Source organism: Homarus americanus, unplaced genomic scaffold, assembly GCF_018991925.1.
Source record: "Homarus americanus isolate GMGI-L3 unplaced genomic scaffold, GMGI_Hamer_2.0 scaffold26591, whole genome shotgun sequence".
NCBI lineage: Eukaryota > Metazoa > Arthropoda > Malacostraca > Decapoda > Nephropidae > Homarus > Homarus americanus.
In genome coordinates, this window is record NW_024755595.1 from 562,978 (window position 1) to 584,543 (window position 21,566).

At 46.2% G+C, this 21,566-nt stretch overlaps 1 protein-coding gene across 4 annotated transcripts in view; it reads right to left on the reverse strand.

Annotated features, from left to right (window-relative positions):
• LOC121856612 overlaps window positions 1-20,266 on the reverse strand; it is a 119,129-nt gene extending 98,863 nt beyond the window's left edge. For 2 of the 4 annotated variants that reach the window (XM_042352256.1, XM_042352252.1), the window contains exon 1: window positions 19,451-20,265. Coding sequence is in view for 1 of the 4 variants with exons in the window: in XM_042352253.1 (XP_042208187.1) it covers window positions 19,148-19,150 (3 nt within the window). In the remaining 3 variants the exon portion in view is untranslated. Of the gene's footprint in view, window positions 1-19,147; window positions 19,407-19,450 lie in introns of those variants that run through there. The other 2 variants (XM_042352251.1, XM_042352253.1) reach the window with 2 other exon arrangements.
• Window positions 20,267-21,566: the final 1,300 nt, after the last annotated feature.

A 21,566-nucleotide genomic window follows, 5' to 3' on the forward strand; every position in this document is an offset into this window, starting at 1 on the left:
CGTGTGTGTGTGTGTGTGTGTGTGTGTGTGTGTGTGTGTGTGTGTAATTCCATATACGTATTACCGCGCTATATATTCTATTATTGTTTACTCTTGACTTACACAGCCAATGGTATTCAACTTGGCGATAAAAGTGCTCTGTGATTGGTCGAGTTTGGTCTACGTTTTTCTCATCTTGGACTCGTGTGAATTTTCTCTCAGTCGACATTGTCTGTGTTGAGAGAGAGAGAGAGAGAGAGAGAGAGAGAGAGAGAGAGAGAGAGAGAGAGAGAGAGCTTCCGTCTTTTGTCTGCAGTAAAAGTACGAGACGACCGAGTTACGTAACAGTTATTAATGGTACGTCATTCAAGCCACCTGACTCCCCCCACCTCCTGCCCACCCCCTAACTGTACTTAGAATACAAAGTTTATGATACAATATACAAGATGTTGAAATACAACACAACACTATGGATACAGTACTGTACTTTGAGAGAGATAACGTGTGTGTGTGTGTTAAGAAAGGTCATGTATAGTGCCGATGACGTATTAGGGAGATCCCCACCCCACACACACACACTCTGACCTTTTCGTGTGACCTTCGACAACATAAGAACATAAGAAAATAAGGAGTCTGCAATAGGCAGGTTGGCCTGTGCATGGCAGCTCCTGTCGAGAGTTACTACCATTCTCTATCATCCATGAATCTATGCAGCCTCCCTTTGAAATTTTCCAGCACTTACTACAAAGTTGCTAAGCTTGTTCCACTCGTCCACCACCCTATTTGTGAACCAGTTTCTTCCTATCTCCCTCCTAAACCTAAACTTATCCAACTTGAATCCGTTGCTCCGAGTCCTATCCTGCTCGGATATTATAAGAACTTTATCTATATCCCCTTTATTGATTCCTTTCACCCGCTTAAATACTTCTATCATATCTCCCCGCACTCTTCGTCTTTCTAGGGAATGCAAGTTTATTTTCTTTAACCTATCCTGATATGGAAGGTTTCTAAGTCCCGGAATCGTTTTCGTCATTCTTCGCTGCACCGACTCTAGTGAATTGATATCCATTCTATAATAGGGGCACCAGAACTGAACCGCATAATCGAGGTGCGGCCTGACTAGCGCAAGATATAGTTGCAATAAGACCTCTGCACTCTTATTACTTACACTTCTAGATATAAAACCCAATACTGTACTCTGTTTGCCTTATTTCGAACATTAACGCACTGTTTTCTAGGCCGTAGGTCCGGGCTTACAAGTACCCCTAGGTCTCTTTCACAAGTCGACTTCTCTAGGTTGATGTTGTTAAGGCTGTATACATTGACAGTATTTGTTCTTCCAATATTAAGTACGCTGCAATTACTGGTGTTGAATTTCATTTGCCATTTTTCAGACCACCCCTGCAGTTTATTTAGATCCTCCTGTACTGCATTTGCATCCTGCCCTGAATTAATCTGCCGCCCTATTTTGGATGTCATCCGCAAACTTGCTTATGTCACTGCTGATCCCAGTATCTAGATCGCTTATGTAGATTATGAACAAGAGTGGGCCTAGTACTGACCCTGGGGAACCCACTGGTTACACGGCCCCACCAGATTTATCACCATCTACGCTGACCCTCTGCGTTCTATCGGTGAGCCATGCGATTTTATCCAATTCTAAAACTTTCCTCGATACTGGCGAGTCTTAATTTTCTCAGAAGCCTCTGATGCGGCAATTTGTCAAATGCTTTGCAAAAGTCTAAGTAAATAACATCGTAATTTTCGTCATTATCTACTACCTCGAAGACTTTCCTAAAAAATGTCAGCAAATTTGTTAGACAAGATTTTCCCTTTGTAAACCCATGTTGAGAGTCGTAGATTAATTTGCTTTTCTCTAAATGCGATCGGATGTTATCTGCTATAATTGATTCAAGAAAATTCCCCACTACTGACGTCAAACTGATCGGCCGGTAATTTGACGCAGATGATCTGTCTCCCTTTTTAAATATGGGTACTACATTCGCCTGTTTCCACAACTCTGGCACAACTCCGGTGTCTAATGATTTTGTAAATAAGTTTACGAGGGGTCCGCTAATCTGTTCCCTACACTCTTTCAAAACTCGAGGGAAAATTTCATCCGGCCCTGGGGATTTTGTCTTCTTTAGTTTATTTATCTTCTTAAGAACATCCTCTTTTCTGATAGTTTGGTTTGGTTAGGTTAGGAAGGGTTAGGTTGGAGGTTAACTCACTCACTCACTCGCCGATGGAGAAAAGGCAAGAGAAAGACAGAGATAGAGACAGACAGAAAGAGGGCGAGAGAAAGAGAGAGACACAGAGACAAGGTGAGAGAGAGAGAGTGAGAGAGAGAAGATGAGGGTGAGTGACAGTAGTCAACCCTCACCTGTATCTCTTGGTTACACATATCCAACAATTTCCTCCTGACCACCTTCACTCTCCCTCTCGCTTCCCCTCTCATCCCTTTCCCCCATCCCTCTCTTTCTCCCCCCTCTCTTTCTCCTCCTACTCTCCTTTCTTACCTTACTTGCAACACACACACACACACACACACACACACACACACACACACACACCTTCAGGTCATTTCGTAAGGTAATAACACGATCCATTACACTTCTCGGAATAACAGGTTTACCAACACAACACCACGGACTTCACCCACAACACTGTTACTCACCACCACCACCACAATTACTACCACTACTAAACCACCATCACACCACCATCACTACCACCACAACCACCACCATCACAATTCACCACCACATCTACCACCATCACACCACCACCACATCTGCCACCACCATCACACCACCACCACATCCACCACCATCACACCACCACCACATCTACCACCACATCACACCACCACCACATCTACCACCTCATCACCACCACCACCACATCTACCACTACCACATCACACACCACCACATCTACCACATCACACCACCACCACCACCCCCACACACCAACCACCACCACCACACACCACAACCCACACACCACCACCACATCTACCACTATCACACCACCACCATCTACCACTATCCACCACCACCACTATCACCAGACCACACCACCACCACAAGGCCGCCTGGGTGTTGTAAGAAACAAAACTGATCTTTCCTAGTGTCCGCTGGCAGCGACTTGTAGACCGCACTCCTCACGTCACCTGACCATACTGTACCCGACAAGATACTGTACCTTACTGTACCCGACAAGAACTTACTGTCCCGACAAGATACTGTACCTTACTGTACCCGACAAGATACTGTACCTTACTGTACCCGACAAGATACTGTACTTACTGTACCCGACAAGATACTCTACCTTACTGTACCCGACAAGATACTGTACCTTACTGTACCCGGCAGAATGATACCTTACTGTACCGACAAGATACTGTACCTTACTGTACCCGACAAATACTCTACCTGTCCGACAGATACTGTACCTTACTGTACCCGACAAGATACTGTACCTTACTGTACCCGACAAGATACTGTACCTTACTGTACCCGACAAGATACTGTATACTGTACCCGACAAGATACTCTATACTGTACCCGACAAGATACTGCCTTACTGTACCCGACAAGATGCCTACTGTACCGACAAGATACTCTTACTGTGCCGACAAGATACTGTACCTTACTGCCGACAAGATACTGTACCCGACAAGATACTGTACCTTACTGTACCCGACAAGATACTCTGCCGACAAGATACTGTACCTTACTGTACCCGACAAGATACTTACCCTGTACCGTCTCTACCTTACTGTACCCGACAAGATACTGTACCTGTACCCGACAAGATACTCTACCTTACTGTACCCGACAAGATACTGTACCTTACTGTACCCGACAAGATACTGTACCTTACTGTACCCGACAAGATACTGTACCTTACTGTACCCGACAAGATACTGTACCTTACTGTACCCGACAAGATACTGTACCTTTACTGTACCCGACAAGATACTGTACTTACTGTACCCGACAAGATACTGTACCTTACTGTACTCCGCGACAAGATACTGTACCTACTTCGTACCCGACAAGACATTGTACCCGACAAGATACTCTTACCATTGTACCTGACAAGATACTGTACCTGGATAAGATACTGTACCTGACAAGCTACTGTACCTACTGTACCCGGACAAGAGATCAGACCATACTGTACCCGACAAGATACTCTACCTTACTGTACCCGACAAGATACTGTACCTTACTGTATCCGACAAGATGTACCCGCCAAAATACTGTACCTTACTGTACCCGACAATATACTGTACCTTGCTTTACCCGCCAAAATACTGTACCTTACTGTACCCGACAAGATACTGTACCTTACTGTATCCGACAAGATACTGTACCCGCCAAAATACTGTACCTTACTGTACCCGACAATATACTGTACCTTGCTTTACCCGCCAAAATACTCTACCTTACTGTACCCGCCAAAATACTGTACCTTACTGTACCCGACAATATACTGTACCTTGCTTTACCCGCCAAAATACTGTACCTTACTGTACCCGACAAGATACTGTACCTTACTGTATCCGACAATATACTGTACCCGCCAAAATACTGTACCTTACTGTACCCGACAAGAGACTGTACCTTACTGTACCCGCTTAAGGGGAAATATTAGGGGGTTTACAGTTAACACAGTATTACTTTTGGAACCTGTGTGTACATCGTCTTTACATACATACATACATACATACAGTTCACACCGTGTCCTGTGACCCTGAGAGAAGAATGTATGTTCTTTTTTATAATCTTCTGCTGGTGCATAAGCGCGCGCGCGTGTGTGCGTGTGTGTGAAGGGATAAGACAAGGGCGTGGTGGGTGTGGTGGCCACGCCTACAACAGCTGTAGCAAACAAGTTGTTACGTTAAGTGGAGTATGAGACACAAGCTCCTCAAAGGTTCCGACATACAAACCGTCCCACTGAGCCAAAACTTCCCAACACGCTATACAAAATGGCATTAAAACTACACTTGTGACTCTACCGTAATATTTACAGGTTGTTACAGTACGTATGTCTGTCTGAGCATCCGGGACAATCACTCAATTATGTCAGAAAGAAAACAGACCCGGAGATGAAAGAAAATAGACGGAGGGTTTTACTGACAGGGGCACATCCGGGACCAGAGGTGACAGTGTTGTTGTTTATAGGTCCAGTGTGTGTGTGTTTGCTCTATCTTGACACACACACACACACGGACACACACACACACACGGGACACACACACACACACACACACACACACACACACACACACACACACACACACACACACACACACACACACACACACACACACACACACACACACACACACACACACAACCTCTACATTAGTATAATTAAGGAATATATAAAAATATTTTTGTAAAGGTTCTTCTGTTTGTTATTATTATACATTTTCTCTCTAGTTACCAAACCTTCCTCCATTTTCTATGACGTGGGGCCGCTGTGCGAGACCTAATGGTGATATTATACCCTAACCAAATTTCACTTAACCTAATCTAACGCTGGATGAGACCTCCCGCCCATCACTTCATCAACACTTAACGAGTCTGGTGTTGTGGCGATGGGAGAGGTTATCCTGCCTCATCTATGATCCCCGCCCACACCTCTGTATGGGCGTCACGCGCGCCGAACGTGTCACTAGTCGTAGATGAGCCGTTATTTAGTAACCCATTAGGGGAGATAAATTAAACCTGGGCGTCATAATATGACATGTGTTGACTGAGTGATGTGAGGAGAGGAGAGGCCGACCGCACCCTGCCCCTGTGATCACTCAATAACACTTATCATTTGTCCACTTGTTTATATACTATATTCAGTATAATTTAATCATTGGATTATACATAACCTGTTTTAACTATCAGTAAACAGTAATGTATAAAAACTACAGAAACAAGACCAGCATCATAAAACAGAGGAAATAAAACAAGATCATCAAATAACGCGTCGAGGTGTTAATATTCGTAATGGTATACAGAAGATAAGCATTCACCAGGGACCACACATACCACACACAGCCGCTCACTCCCATCCATGAACCATCTTCGGTGATAAAACGGTTCCCTGGAGTGCTACCGGAAAGTTTCAGATAAGATTCCAAGCCGATGGTAGACGATAAAACTGAGGTTGTTATCATGGGGCGGGGTGTGAAGGTGTTTACTTACATACTACATCTCCCTTAGGGCATGACACAGCAGGTAAGCCTAGCCCATATCAGGTAAGCCTAGCCCATAGCAAGTGAGCCTCGCCCCTATCAGTTACGCCTAGCCCATGCAGGTGAAGAGGTGAGCAGGTAGCAGTGTTGACCAAGTGGTGAATCAGCTGACCCAGTGTTTACCTTCGGGTGGTCAGCATTCTTGTTCCTGTGTTTATATTAGTACATCTGACGGCGCATATCTCTCTCTCTCTCTCTCTCTCTCTCTCTCTCTCTCTCTCTCTCTCTCTCTCTCTCTCTCTCTCTCTCTCTCTCTCTCTCTCCACACACATGACTCAGAGGCAAAGAAAGAGTATAATTACTTATCAACTCTCCATCAATTATCTCCTCCATCCACCCTGAACATCTCCTTCCGTCTTCCCCCTCCTCCTCCTCCTACCACGTCCCCAAGCATCTCATAAGGGCGTCGTCTTTTTCTTCTCCCTCCTCCTCCTCCTCCTCCTCCTCTTTCTCCTACAACCCTTTCATTTTCCCTCTCTCTCTCACACACCTCCGTCCCTTTTCATCATTCACCATTCGTCTCTCCTGCACTCACTCAATCAATCAATCAAGAGAGAGAGAAAGAGAAAATTCCCCAAACCGAACGGACCATAAACACATTCACTCCTACAGTAGCTACGCCTCTTCCTGTCTCATGGTATAACCCAGAGCCTGACGAAGGCATCTATGGATATATTGTAAGGGCTCTGTGGCTCACGAGGGGCAGCAGTAAGGGCTCTGTGGGTATATTGTAAGGGCTCTGTGGGTAGTGTAGCTCACGAGGGGCAGCAGTAAGGGCTCTGTGGGTAGTGTAGCTCACGAGGGGCAGCAGTCAGGGCTCTGTGCAGGATAGCGCTGACCTGGTTCCTGCAACGAGTGACCACCACGGCGAGGTTATCCACATAACACAATTAACCCAGTGTTTTCTATCTTAAATGGAAGTGTGATCAAGGCCTAGAGAGAGAGTGTGTGTGTGTGTGTGTGTGTAGTAGGAGAGTGAAAGAGCCAGAGAATGAGTGAGTGAGAAGTTGAGTGAGAGTTGATGAATGAGTGAGAGAGAGAGTGAGGTAGAGTGTGTGTGTGTGTGTAGAAGCGAAGCAGAGATATTACTGAACATAAAACACACACACACGTCAATAGGCCCAGTTTCCACTATAGTCATCCACAGAAAACCACCTCGACTATTATAGGGGTGACTGACCTATATGTACCAGAGGGCCTGTAATTGTTCGTCCCTGTCTTCCCGGAGCCACTCCCCGCACCTAGACAGACTGAGAGACATCACCTGTAACTGAGGGCGAGACGGAGGGAGAGGTCCTTTAAGCTTGAAGGAAGGAAGGAAGGAAGGAAGGAAGGAAGGAAGGAAGGAAGGAAGGAAGGAGAGAGGAAGAGGTCCTTTAAGCTTGAAGGAAGGAGAATGTTACTATAACATTATGGTCATGCTTAGATAATTTTGACTGATAATTTTCTCTCTCTCTCTCTCTCTCTCTCTCTCTCCTCCTCTCTCTCTTTCTCTCTCTCTCTCTCCTAAACATCCTAACTAGCCCTTATCCCTGCAACTGCATCATGGACCTTTTGTCTCTATAAACCTGATAAGTGACCCCTCCTCTCCCCTTTCCTCACTCCAGACCACATTTTTACCTCCCCTTACCCCTTCCCCTCCATCAAAATTCTACCACCCAACCCCACATTCCTCTCCTTCCCCTTCTCCCCTGTCCCTTTTGAAGCCGGTAGACAGTAGACGGTAGATCCAGGTAGTCAAGGTAGTACAAGGACAGGTAAAAAGGGAAAGATTTATTAATATAATTGGTTTTGTGACGGTGAGTGGGGAGCAGGTAGAGGAAGGACAGGTGTGGCAACAGGTAGTTGGCACTACTATTACTACTACTATTTTTTAATGGCCTCCAGCCTCCCCCAATAGCCACACCTTCGCCACCATTTCATTACTTTAATATTAAATATCCTAATACATAAGTAGTTATCCTAGCTGTGTTGAGTTAGTTGAGCCGCAGGTCTATGAGGCATTCAGTGACTGTTGCCTCATAGTCAATATCTGCGACTGTTGTCGGCTTTGGGGCAGAAGATCTCGTTCCTCGGAGGCTAAGCAATGCCGACCTAAGCAGAGAGGACAGTAACTCAAAGAGAACACCTGTTTGACCAGCCAACCAGTAAACATACGAACGTGGAGGGAAGGAGGGAGGGAGGGAGGGAGCTAACGAGACTAATATAAGACAAGTGGTCCAGTGGTCAATGTTGTCCCCAGGATATAGTCTGAGTGGCTGTTGCTGTACTCTGCTGCTGTACCAGTGTGCTGTACTTTGCTGCTGGACTCTACTGCTGTAACGGTGTGCTGTACTCTGCTGCTGTACCGGTGTGTTGTACTTTGCTGCTGTACTGGTGTGCTGTACTCTGCTGCTGTACCGGTGTGTTGTACTTTGCTGCTGTACCGGTGTGTTGTACTCTGCTGCTGTACCGGTGTGTTGTACTTTGCTGCTGTACCGGTGTGTTGTACTCTGCTGCTGTACTGGTGTGCTGTACTCTGCTGCTGTACCGGTGTGTTGTACTCTGCTGTACAGTATGTTGTACTGCTGCTGTACCGGTGTGTTGTACTCTGCTGCTGTACTGGTTGCTGTGACGTGTGCTGCTCTCTCTACTGGTGTGCTGTACCAGTGTGCTGTACTCTGCTGCTGTCACGGTGTGTTGTACTCTGCTGCTGTACCGGTGTGCTGTACTCTGCTGCTGTACCGGTGTGCTGCTCTGCTGCTGTACCGGTGTGCTGTACTTTGCTGCTGTACCGGTGTGCATGCTGGTGTGCTATGCTCTGCTGCTGTACTGGTGTGTTGTACTCTGCTGCTGTACGGTGTGTTGTACTCTGCTGCTAGTGTTTGTACTCTGCTGCTGTACCGGTGTGCTGACTCTGCTGCTGCTAGTGTGCTGTACCAGTGTGCTACTCTGCTGCTGTACTGGTGTGTGTACTCTGCTGCTGTACCGGTTGCTGTACTCTGCTGTACCGGTGTGCTGTACTCTGCTGCTGTACCGGTGTGCTGTACTCTGCTGCTGTACCGTGTGCTGTACTTGCTGCTGTACCAGTGTGCTGCTGCCTGTATGCTGTACCGTGTGCTGTGCTCTGCTGCTGTACCAGTGTGCTGTCTCTGCTGCTGTACTGGTGTGTTTCTTCTCTGCTGTGCTAGTGTGCCTTGTTGCTTACGGTGTGCTGTACTCTGCTGCTGTACCGGTGTGCTGTACTCTGCTGCTGTACCGGTGTGCTGTACTCTGCTGCTGTACCGGTGTGCTGTACTCTGCTGCTGTACTGGTGTGCTGTGCTCTGCTGCTGCTTGCAGTGTGCTGTACTCTGCTGCTGTACCAGTGTGCTGACTCTGCTGCTGTACCAGTGTGCTGTACTCTGCTGCTGTACTAGTGTGTGTACTCTGCTGCTGTACCAGTGTGCTGTGCTCTGCTGCTGTACCAGTGTCTGTGCTCTGCTGCAGTGTGCTGTACTCTGCTTACCGTGTTTTGTACCCTACTGCAGTATGCTTTACTCTGCTGCTGTACCAGTGCTGTAACCTCTGCTGCTGTACCGGTGTGTTAGCCCTGCTACTGCGTGTGCTGTACTCTGCTGCTGTGCTGGTGTGCTGTACTCTGCTGCTGTACTGGTGTGCTGTACTCTGCTGCTGTACCGGTGTGCTGTCTCTGCTGCTGCCGGTGTGCTGTACTCTGCTGCTGTACCGGTGTGCTGTACTCTGCTGCTGTACGTGTTGCTGTACTCTGCTGCTGTACCAGTGTGCTGTACTCTGCTGCTGCCGGTGTGCTGTACTCTGCTGCTGTACCGGTGTGCTGTACTCTGCTGCTGTACGTGTTTGCCCTGCTTGCTGTACCGGTGTGCTGTGCTCTGCTGCTGTACCGGTGTGCTGTACACTCTGCTGTACCGGTGTGTTGTGCCCTGCTGCTGTACGGTGTGCTGCACACTCTGCTGCCCAGAAGAGTTGACCGTCAGAAAAAGTGATCTAGTATTTGAGGGAAGAGGCAGACTACCAGCAAAACCTTCCTCCTAGTTTCCTCCCCTCTCTTAAACTTCCCTTTCCTCCTTACCCTTTACTCCTCACCCCCTCCTTCCCTACCTCCCTCCTCGACCTCCAGCCTCCTCCTCCTCCCTCTGACCTCCACCCCCCTCCTTCCCTCTCTCTCCTCTGACCTCCAGCCCCTCCTCCTCCTCCCTCTGACCTCCAGCCTCCTCCTCCTCCCTCCGACCTCCCACCCCCTCCTTCCCCTCTACCTCCCCTCCCTCTGACCTCCAGCCCCTCCTCCTCCCTCTACCTCCCTCCCTCTGGCCTCCAGCCCCCTCCTCCTCCCTACCTCCCTCCCCCTGACCTCCAGCCCCTCTCCTCCTCCCTCCCACCTCCAGCCCCCTCCTCCTCCCTCCCCTCCCAGCCTCAGCCCCTCCCTCCTCCCTCCCCTCCCTCTGACCTCCAGCCCCTCCTCCTCCCCTCCTCCCGGCCTCAGCCTCCTCCTCCTCCCCTCACCTCCAGCCCCTCCTCCTCCCTCTGACCTCCAGCCCCTCTCCTCCCTCGACCTTAGCCCCTCTCTTCCCTCACCTCCAGCCCCTCCTCCTCCTCTACTACCTCCCTCTCCTCCAGCCCCTCCTCCTCCTCTACCCCTCCTTCACCTCCCAGCCTCACCCCCTCCTCCTCTGCCTCCAGCCTCCTCCTCCTCTGACCTCCAGCCCCTCTCCCTCTACTACCTCCCGCCTCTGACCTCCGCCCCCTCCTCCTTCCCTCTACTACCTCCCTCCCTCTGACCTCCAGCCCCCTCCTCCTTCCTCAGCCTCCCCTCCTCCTCCCTCTACCTCCCTCCCTCTGACCTCAGCCCCCTCCTCCTCCCTCTACCTCCCTCCCTCTGTCAGCCCCTCCCTCCTCCCTCTACCTCCTTCCTCCACCCGGTACCGTAACAAGTCGTATCAGATGAAGACTTCGTAAAAGTTTTCTGTTGCAATGTTTAATTCACACACACACACACACACACACACACACACTGTTGCCATAGTATGTCAACAACAGGTGGACATTTCCCTTCACCCACACATACCGAACTCCATCTCACATACCAAACTCGCCCTCATACCGGATTCACCCAACATAGGCCTACCGGACTCACATAACGGACGGGTGGTTTACATGACACCCACCCGCCAACATCCGCTGAGTCACTGTCTTCAACACCTCAACGGTCGGTAATTGTCGCCGTTCTTCTGTTTGTTGTTTCTGTTGGTTTCAACGGCCTCAACACGCTGTTTTCCTGTTACCTCTTCCTGTTTATCATTTGGTGGAGTCCTAAGTCACTGTTACCATCCTTCTGATTGGTTAAATTATCTTCGTATTTGTATTCTTCCTCTTGATTGGTTACAAAGATTTCCAAGTTTGTGTTTTTTTCCTGATTCGTTTAAAGTTGTTCTGTCGAGTCGTTTACATTGTCTTCATTGGTCACAAATTTTCTATAGCAGCCAATGTCCCTCTGAGAAACAGTGAGAGGGAGATCAATAAACAAGGAGAAAGAAAGATGACAAAAATACGTTCAAAAACCTTTCTCGCCTCCTCCCCCACACCATTATGTTTCAACGACAAACTTAAGGAGAAGATGTCATCTCTCTCTCTCTCTCTCTCTCTCACATGATTACTGGCTACATTACACAACACTTGATCATACAAAAAGTACAACAATAAAAACTCCTCACTTTCAGAAGGTCAGTATAGGCGGCCAAAGCAGACAACTCGCTTAAAAATGAACACGTGATCAAAAACCTTTATATTCTGGGTCCCTGGAGATGGCAATGAAGATACAGTGGAAAATTACAAGTTGGTGCTTCTGTTACAGTTGAGTTACAGTCTTCATGGGATCTATTTTATGTAATGTTCTGTAATAATATAACCTTTAATATGGTGAAGAGAAGGGAGACAATAACAGTTACAGCGTATGTGATTTTTTTTAGTTTAATTCAGACTATTTTATTATTATTATTATTATCGAATAAAAAGGAGTCAGTTAAATACATTGTTAAAGCTACAGCAATACGGAAAATCCACCTTGAATGGCCACGAGAATTTATCTGTGACGTAACTAAACTAAGTGAACACATTAATATTTCCTGATATTTGTAGATGGTGGAAAACTTTATCATAGAGTACCGTCAAGGAACAAGCAATGTGACGTAGGTTATTACGTTAGCCCAAAAAGAGGTGTTCTTACAACTCCTAATACGTAGAAAAATTAATGTTGGGAAATTGGCTGGGGAAGCTAGCATTGTGTCGGAGTTTAAGCGAGCGTGGCAAAGGTTACTCTAGTTATGAGGATAATTTAACGTGGGAATCCTTGATAATCATTGAAAATCCGGATATACAGTATATTTCATCCTTTGATATAAACTGTTGTATCTTATATATAATTTTTAATAGTTGATGGACTAGCTCTGTTTACTTCGTCCGAGTTGTGTTAAGGCTGATATTACACACACACACACATAAAGAGAGAGAGAGAGAGAGAGAGAGGGCTGTTCCAGTGACCAACATCACATCGCTGACAAGAGAACAAGTGTCTTAGACCATAACTTTCACGACTCTAAACACACACACACACACACACACACACACACACACACGAACTCAGTATAAAAATAGAGACAAATTTAAGTGAGGAGAGGTGGAAGAGGGGGCGTTGGGGTGACAGTGCAAGGCTAAGAGGTGTTGGGGTCAGGGAGGCGAGACCTGCTTATTGAAGGGTGGTGGTAGTGGGGACGGTGGTGGGGAAGTAGTAGGGGACAGTGATGGTGGGAGTGCCGTGGCAGGTGAGGGAGCTGGCTCAGGAGTCGCACATCACGTCCCCGGGGTCGAATCTGTCAAGTGCTCACGTGTGTGTGTGTGTGTGTGTGTGTGGATATACAATTGTGGTTGAGGTCTTGTTGTGTTGTGATAGGGAGGGATTTCTCTCTCTCTCTCTCTCTCTCAACACACACACACACATGCAGAGCTTCAGGGCAGAGGGAAGGAGGTGGGGTGATATTGTCAGAGCCTGTCACCACCATCACCGCCAGCAGCCAACCTCAGGGCGACCACACCGCTCCTACCACACCACACCTCCCAGCCACCACACCTCACCCCGCTCCCCGCCCACCTGCTCCAGCCACACCACGCCACACCGCTCCCGGCCACCACGCCACCGCTCCCGGCCACCACGCCACACCCCGCTCCAGCCACCACGCCACCGCTCCCGGCCACACCACGCCACACCGCTCCCCACCACACACACACCCGCTCCGCCACCGCCACACCCCACACCACCACACCGCTCCCGGCCACACCACACCCCACACCGCTCCGGCCACCACCACCCCCACTCCCTGGCCACACCACGCCACACCCGCTCCTGGCCACCACGCCACACCCGCTCCTGGCCACACCACGCCACCACTCCCTGGCCCCACCCACACCGTCGCTTTTCTGCTTGTCTACTTAGTGATTTCTGACGGGCGCTGATGTCATTTTTCTACCTCTGACTATACCGTACATGTCAAAGCCAGATCTTAAATATATTCGCATATATTTCTCTCAAACTACGACATAAAGATGGACCCCCAAAGGTTCGTACGGGAGGTTAGGTTAGGTTCTCAAGATAAATTTTCCTTTTAACTCGAGAGGTGAAAACGTATCAATCTTACTATAAACGCTCTTACGATATTCAGTCTGTTTAACTTGGTATAAGAGGGCGCAGCAGCCTATCTATATCACTTGAACGACGACACAAAAATGGATTATCTAAGTTTGTTACGTTAAACTGTCCTAACTGGAAATGTGAGACCGCGTGTGACTGTTAGCTGGCCGGAGCTGTGACAACAGCGAGTGGACAACAAAAGAAAGTGAAGCAGCCATGACGGGAGCTGCAGCAACAGTAAAGGGATAGCACGTATAATAACAACAGTATACAGAGAGGTGCAACAGCAGGAGCAGCAACAAGCTTATTCAATACAAATAACGGGAGAGTTACAGCAAATGGACTCATCATCAACAGAAGCAGTCGCCGCAGGTTACAGGAAGAGTACAGAACGTATACAATTGCGGAAGCGCCGAGTAGCCTGTACCGCCTGCAGCGACATTACAACAATACCATAAGCAACAGTACAGCGATAGCAGAGGCAACAGCAACAGAAAAATTATTACATGGTTCAACAGCAGCAGCAGATGTGGTGGGGTGAGGAGGGGAGCCAGCATTATGATCGACACATTCATGGACGCTATCACCAGTGTTGACCTCTCTCTCCCTCCCAACTTGCTTTTCCTTCCCTCTCCTTGTTCTCTCCTTACCTCCTTCCTTACTGTTCCCTCCCTCCCTTCCTTATTGCTGCTCTCTCTCCTCAATAAGTACATGAGGGTGTGGTCCACGGAATGCCTCACGACTTCCCCGCCAACAATTAACCAAGTCGCGTTGTCATTACTAGAGAGAGAGAGAGAGAGAGAGAGAGAGAGAGAGAGAGAGAGGAGGAAGGGTCGGCGAGGTGCAGCGAGCCTAGTCAGCCACGCAACTTACTCTTTATTATTAAATACCCGGCCTGTTGTGTTGTCATGCTCACCTGGCCATGTTCACCTGGCCAGGTTAATCCAGAAAAAAACTAAATCAGCCTTTGCCTAACCTAACCAACACTTAATAATAATAATAATAATAATAATAATAATAATAATAATAATCATAAATAATAATAATAATAATAAAATAATAATAATAAATAAAAACAACAGCAACAATAATAATAAATAATAATAACAACAACAATAATAACAACAATAATAATAATAATAATAATAATAATAATAATAATAATGAGGGCTCAGAATTCAATGGATGCTTCTAATCTTGACATACAAGGACAGACGCTGCACCACCACGAAGCCTAAATGTAGTACAAGGAAACGCAACACCATTATTCCTACTGACTTAAATACTTACATACGAGTCACGGTGGCGAGTTGTGGCTTGTGTGGTGAGCGTTGGAGGTGATGGTGTGTGTGTGGTATGGGTGCTCGAACGTGCTTGCTGAAGAAACACCAACCCACGCACACTTATACACACACATACACATACATACACACACATACACACTTATACACACACACACACACACATACATACACACACATACACACTTATACACACACACACACACACACACACACACACACACACACATACAATATACGACCTGCTTCGCTTATCTCATAAGCTTCCATTTCTCAGTGTCAGTTTATTCATCATTAAACAAACATGAACTGAGCCACCACGGCTTAAATTAACCAGCTAGCCTCGTTTAGCGCAGCTTTCCTCTCGTGAACCTAAGCTAATTAACCAAGACTAACTTATGTGTTGAGAATATCAAAGCAACGTAACACAGCCAAGGTTAGCCTTCCGATCACAAAGCGAGCCTAGCAACAAGCCTAGCGAAGATTAAGACTGGTTGAATCTATCTTGTTCCTTTGTTAATTGTAAAAGATTAACTTATTGTGTGTGTAAGTTTTCGTCTCTATGGTTCTTCTTAAGGCTTCTATCTATCGTGTGCTCACTCTTTGTAGCATTAAAATCTCTTAATGTTAACCCTCGGTGTTAACTCTTACCCTTGGTGCTCGTGAGGCTGTGATTGTTGTGGTCTGTTTATTGCCGTGTTAGAATCTCTTTACCGAATCTCTTTTTATTTATGTCCTCGAGTTTCAACACCATTGTTTATGTTATGTTCGTTGCTTATAGTGCAAGACTCTCTCTACTGCTTATGTTGATCTGTTTCTCGAGTTCCAACACCATTTAGCTAAAACACGGTGATTTCAAGTAGTGTTAGAATTAGAATCTTTTTATAGGATGGATTTTTATCATTATTTGCAGTGTTAGAATCTTTTTATCGAATCCTTTAACCTGTGGCTAGATTTTCAGTATTATTGTGTATGTTGTGGTCATCTACAGCAGCAGGTTAAGGGGACGACAACCAAGGTTAAGTCTGAAATTACATGAGATATTATCTTGGCAACCTGAGAAAGGCAGAGTAATTATTTTTTTCAGGCGCCAGTAAACTTCATTTAATACCAATCAATCCTTTTCTTTTAAATAAATTGAGATAACTATGATTCAAATCAGAAACACGAGGGGATGATTTAATGTAACTATATCCGGTTACGTTAAAATTAAATAAATGAAATTAGAGTTAAGACCCATTAGTTAAGAAGCATTAACAGTTACGGGGATTGGCTAGGCTTGGTTTCATCAGGATAGGGTTAAGTCATGCTGCATTTAGTTTAATTCGCGTTCCCTATTTCAAAGCAAGATTAGATACAAATATATTCATCCACAATCAATAATGTCACCAATTGCCAGTCCTCGACCTAGACACCGTCCAATATATTTCACCGAGCCGAAGGTTAGTAAAATAGGTTAGGTTAGATAAGCTGAGCTACCTTCATGGCTGGGCAACTTAACATGGTGGGTCAAGGTTTGGATAAATTAGGCTAGGGTAGACGTGTCGAAGTTCACAGCCACAATCCTCAACCTTTCTACTCCCAAATACAACACTGCTCCCCACCTCCCATCAATAGCCCTAATCCCTATTCACTTCCTAACCCCCCTTCTCCTCTTCCCCTCCCTCCCTACCAGTATCCTGAAGGGCGGTGTCCCATCTTCTACTCACTAAGCCAAGAAAAATAAGTCAAGCCTCCAGTAAAATATAAGCTGAGGCTACATTTTTCTCTCACGAAGACCTTGTTGAACTTACAGGAAGCAGGACTAGAGGGCGGATGTCAACTGTAGTGTGTGGTGTACTGTGGTGTACTGTGGTGTCGTACTTTGGTGTGGTGTACAGTGTGGTGTGGTGTACAGTGTGGTGGTGTGGTGTACAGTGTGGTGTGGTGGTGTACAGTGTGTGGTATCATGGTGTGGTGTGTGTCTGTGTTGTTGGACGTTATGAGGACGGTACTCCGATTTGATTGACATCTACGATAATGTTAAGGTGGTGTTATGTGCTGCGTGGTATTGTGTAAGTCTTGTATGGTATGGCCGCGTGTTAAGTGACTGTATACGGTGTTTATTATTGTGCGGTATGGTCAGTTGTTTTATTGACCATAAAAGAACACACACACACACAATCACACGCGAAAACACAACACACCCTTCAAAAACAAAATCAAACACACAGTAACCATCGGAGATACACAAGAGACCATGAAGAACAAATCACAGGCATAAAACACTACACGAGGCCAAAGATTGAACGAGGACACCGAAGAGGTAAGCAAGGTCTCGACATCCGGAAAATATACAAGGTAACTTTTCTAGTAACCTCAAGACCATGTTAATCTTTGCCTTGTCCTCACTCCACCGGGTCCGACTAATTACCCAAATGTAGCCGCAATGAAGTCAAATAATGGTCCTACATGAATAAATCGGACTGCCAATCATTTCTCGACTAGTATTTGGGTACATTTGGGTAATTAGTAGGACCGCTCTCTCTCCACCTCCTGCCACCCCGGACGATGTACATTTGGATCACGTAAGGATTAGCCCCCAACCCACCTGATGATTAAAAACCCTTAACCGTACCTGGCGAGTAAGATAAGATTAGTTCAGTTTAAATTACATTAGGTTAGATTAGATTACGTAGGATTTGCTTAGGTTAGGCTGGTTTAGGTTAAGCTAGATAAGGTTAGATCACATTAGATTTTCTCAGGTTAGGGTGGATTAGACCAGTTACGTTTAGGTTAGGTTAAGTTGTTAGATTAGCTTAGATTACGATAGATTTGCTTAGGTTAGGTAAGACGGATTAAGATGGTTTAGATTAGATTAGGTTAGTTTAGTTTAAGTTACGTTAGATTAGGCTAGATACGCTAAATTTGTTTAGGTTAGGTTAGGGCGGATTAAGCTGGTTTAGAATAGGTTAGTTTAGGGTGGGTTAGGTTAGCATGGATGGGTTAATGTTCAGGTGATTTGAAGTAGCTCAAGTAGTACTGTACAAGTAATAAATGCAACAAACTGGTCGACTTCACCATAGAAATCACAGCAAAAATCAGCCACTTGGGAACATTCTTACTTCTTCAGTTACAAGGAATAACAGAGACCTTTAAGAATACGAAACTAAGATACAAAACAAAAATAAACAAATAAAATCCCGGCAACCTAAGATACAAAAAAAACAGCTAAGTAAAATACTCAACAAAATAAATACTATATAAATTCCTGGCAACGTACAATATTCAACAAATCCCAGCAACGTAAAATACTCAACACAAATAAAAATAGAAATCCCGGTAACCTAACCTACAAAATATACAGACGGATAAAATCCCAGCTATAGAAATCCATCTATGTATAACTTTTGGTGGATATTATTTAACTATGAGCATCGCTATTTACTGAACATCTCACTGTGTCACCGCCTCCTGATAGTCTTGTCAAGTTTTATTTATTGCATAATCATCTTTGTTTCTATTTTCTTTTATAACATTCATCAGTCATTATCATCTATTTCCTCCTTTGTATCTTTATTCACCCTTAGAGATCATTACCAATATTATCTAAAAATATGAATAATAAGTTGTGACGAAATTCCGTATGCATTATTTGTATTATTTTGTATTATTATTTTTTGTATATCGTTTTAATATCAGGGAAGACCTACATAGTTAAATATATCCTTGAAATATTAAACGATACACGATTAACTGATGCATTACTACTCGTCAGTTAAGGAATAATAACAATTTAATGTAACTAGGATCAGCAGGAAACACCGACTCCCTCCTTTCCCGTCATTCTCCCCCACCTTTACACAACTTCAACTCTTATAAATGAAGTCTCAAGAAGAATGAGTTAATCTTGAAGCATGATACTAACACCTTACACTATACTTACCATCTATGTGAAAGGAGTCTTGAAGAGGCGGAGATTATTATATTATCCTTGAAATATGTATTAACAGTCACACCACCACAACGTGTTTCAGTTGCCTTGGAAATAGCAAATGATAGGTGGCTAACGGGACGACACTTCTCACGCAGCAAGTCTCAACCAATTCCATTTTCTTGATTTAGATAATTAACCAATATAAAAGTGATTTCAAGGGTCACAATAATGCCTAATGGCAAGTTTCCTCACTAAATTCATGAGAAATATGGTGGTTCTCAAAGGAGTAAGACGTAAAGGCTGGAAACTGACCTGGTGAGTTGGTTCCTTGCTACACTCTCGTTCTCCCTCCAGTGTCCTTATCTTGCTTAGTTGTTTATCTCCTCTCTCTTCTTCGTTACTTGCAATATTAAGGGTTTTTTCTTAAATGGTTGTTGACGTTGGTCTACCCGCAGGTTACTATCCGTGGATACAAATCTTAGCTACTAAGATGTGATCACGACTTGCTGAGGTAACTTGGGCGACACGACACGTATAGGCATAATCTGGTTTTTACTTTAGGTTTCACTTATTAGTGGCTAATTGACCTTCGTTCACAGAGGATATCCACTCAATTCGTTTTTCTTATCCTTTAAAGATACCTTAGGCTATTGAGAATACCTCCAGCTGTACATTTTATACAAATACGTAATGGGAAAGCCACATACAAGGGCTCTCGGAAAAGGGGATTCGCTTAGTTTCTTGCGGAAAACTTAAACGGCTACCGAAAGACAGTACACATATTTCCCTTTACTATCACAGTACGCACATCGACTGCATATTTACTACTCCCCCCTCGCCATCACCACCCTCACCATCACCTTCGTTATCACTATCATTATCACAGCGACCCCCGCGTTTCATACACCTCCAGCAGCTGCCACAGCGGAGAGACCACTAACTGGGCCCGGCCGGGAGGGAACAGCTGACCCGTCTACCAGCGTCCTGCGCGACCCATCACAACGCAACAACCACTTTCCTATCTTGAAACTCACACCCACCTTCCACACGCCTGGTTCCTCACTCACACAGTGAAACATGCACACCTCCATCTCCATGTAATAAACATACGTGAGAAGAAGCTCAACAAGATAAATTGGATTCCATGTTGCAAAGAACTGTCAAGTATTTCACGAGTTGCCATTTTTCACAATACGGGTCATGAAGCTTTCAAGTGCTGAATACTAGATTTATATTTAGTAATGCGGATAAAATGCAACGTTATGTCGTTTTATTTATTTTTAATATATTCTTATAGAAAGATTGTGACCAATAAAAAGTCTTGTAATTATAATACGAAAATATAAGCAAAAATGTGTCGGGGAAAAGAAAGGAGTGTGGCCAGCCAGTCCAGGTTCACCGCTGCAAGCTATCTGGCCCTCCACCACCACCCATACCCGGCCCTCCACCACCACACTGCCCTGCACCACCACCCTCACCCCGCCCTCCACAACCACACTGCCCTGCACCACCACCCTCATCCCGCCCTCCACAACCACCCCTCACCCTGCCTTCCACCACCACACTGCCCTGCATCACCACCCCATCCCGCCTCCACAACCACCCTCACCCCGCCTTCCACCACCACACTGCCCTGCATCACCACCCCCATCCCGCCCTCCACAACCACCCCTCACCCCGCCTTCCACCACCACACTGCCCCATGCACCACCCCACCCTCACCACCACACTGCCCTGCCCCGCCACAACCACCCCACCCCTGCCTTCCACCACCACACTGCCCTGCATCACCACCTCATCCCGCCCTACACCGCCACCACCCCACCCCTGCCCTCCATCACCACCCTCACCCCGCCCTCCACCACCACCACCCCACCCCTGCCCTCCACCACCACCACCCCCACCCCCCCTCCATCACCACCTCACCCCTGCCCTCCACACACCTCACCACCTCACCTCACCCCGCCTCCATCACCACATCACCACCCTGCCCTCCACCACCACCACCTCACCCTCCCTCCATCACCACCCCATCCTGCCCTCCACCACCACCCTCACCCCGCCCTCCACCACCACCCTCACCCCGCCCTACACCGCCACCACCCTCACCCCGCCTTACACCAACCTCACCTGCGTCACCAGTCCATGACCATCACTACATACATGGGCGGTGATACGTGATACATGGGTGGTAGATACATAATACATGGGTGGTGTGGTTGATACATGATACATGGATGGTTGATACAAGATACATGGGTGGTGATATATGATACATGGATGGTGTTATGCATGGCGTAATGTACAGTGGTGCGTTGCGCATAGTGAAATATATTTAGGCATGTTACCCTTTAGTGTAAATAAAATATTTTTTGTAATTGTGTGTAATCAGGGCTGATAATTGATACAATAAAATATTTTCTGTGTG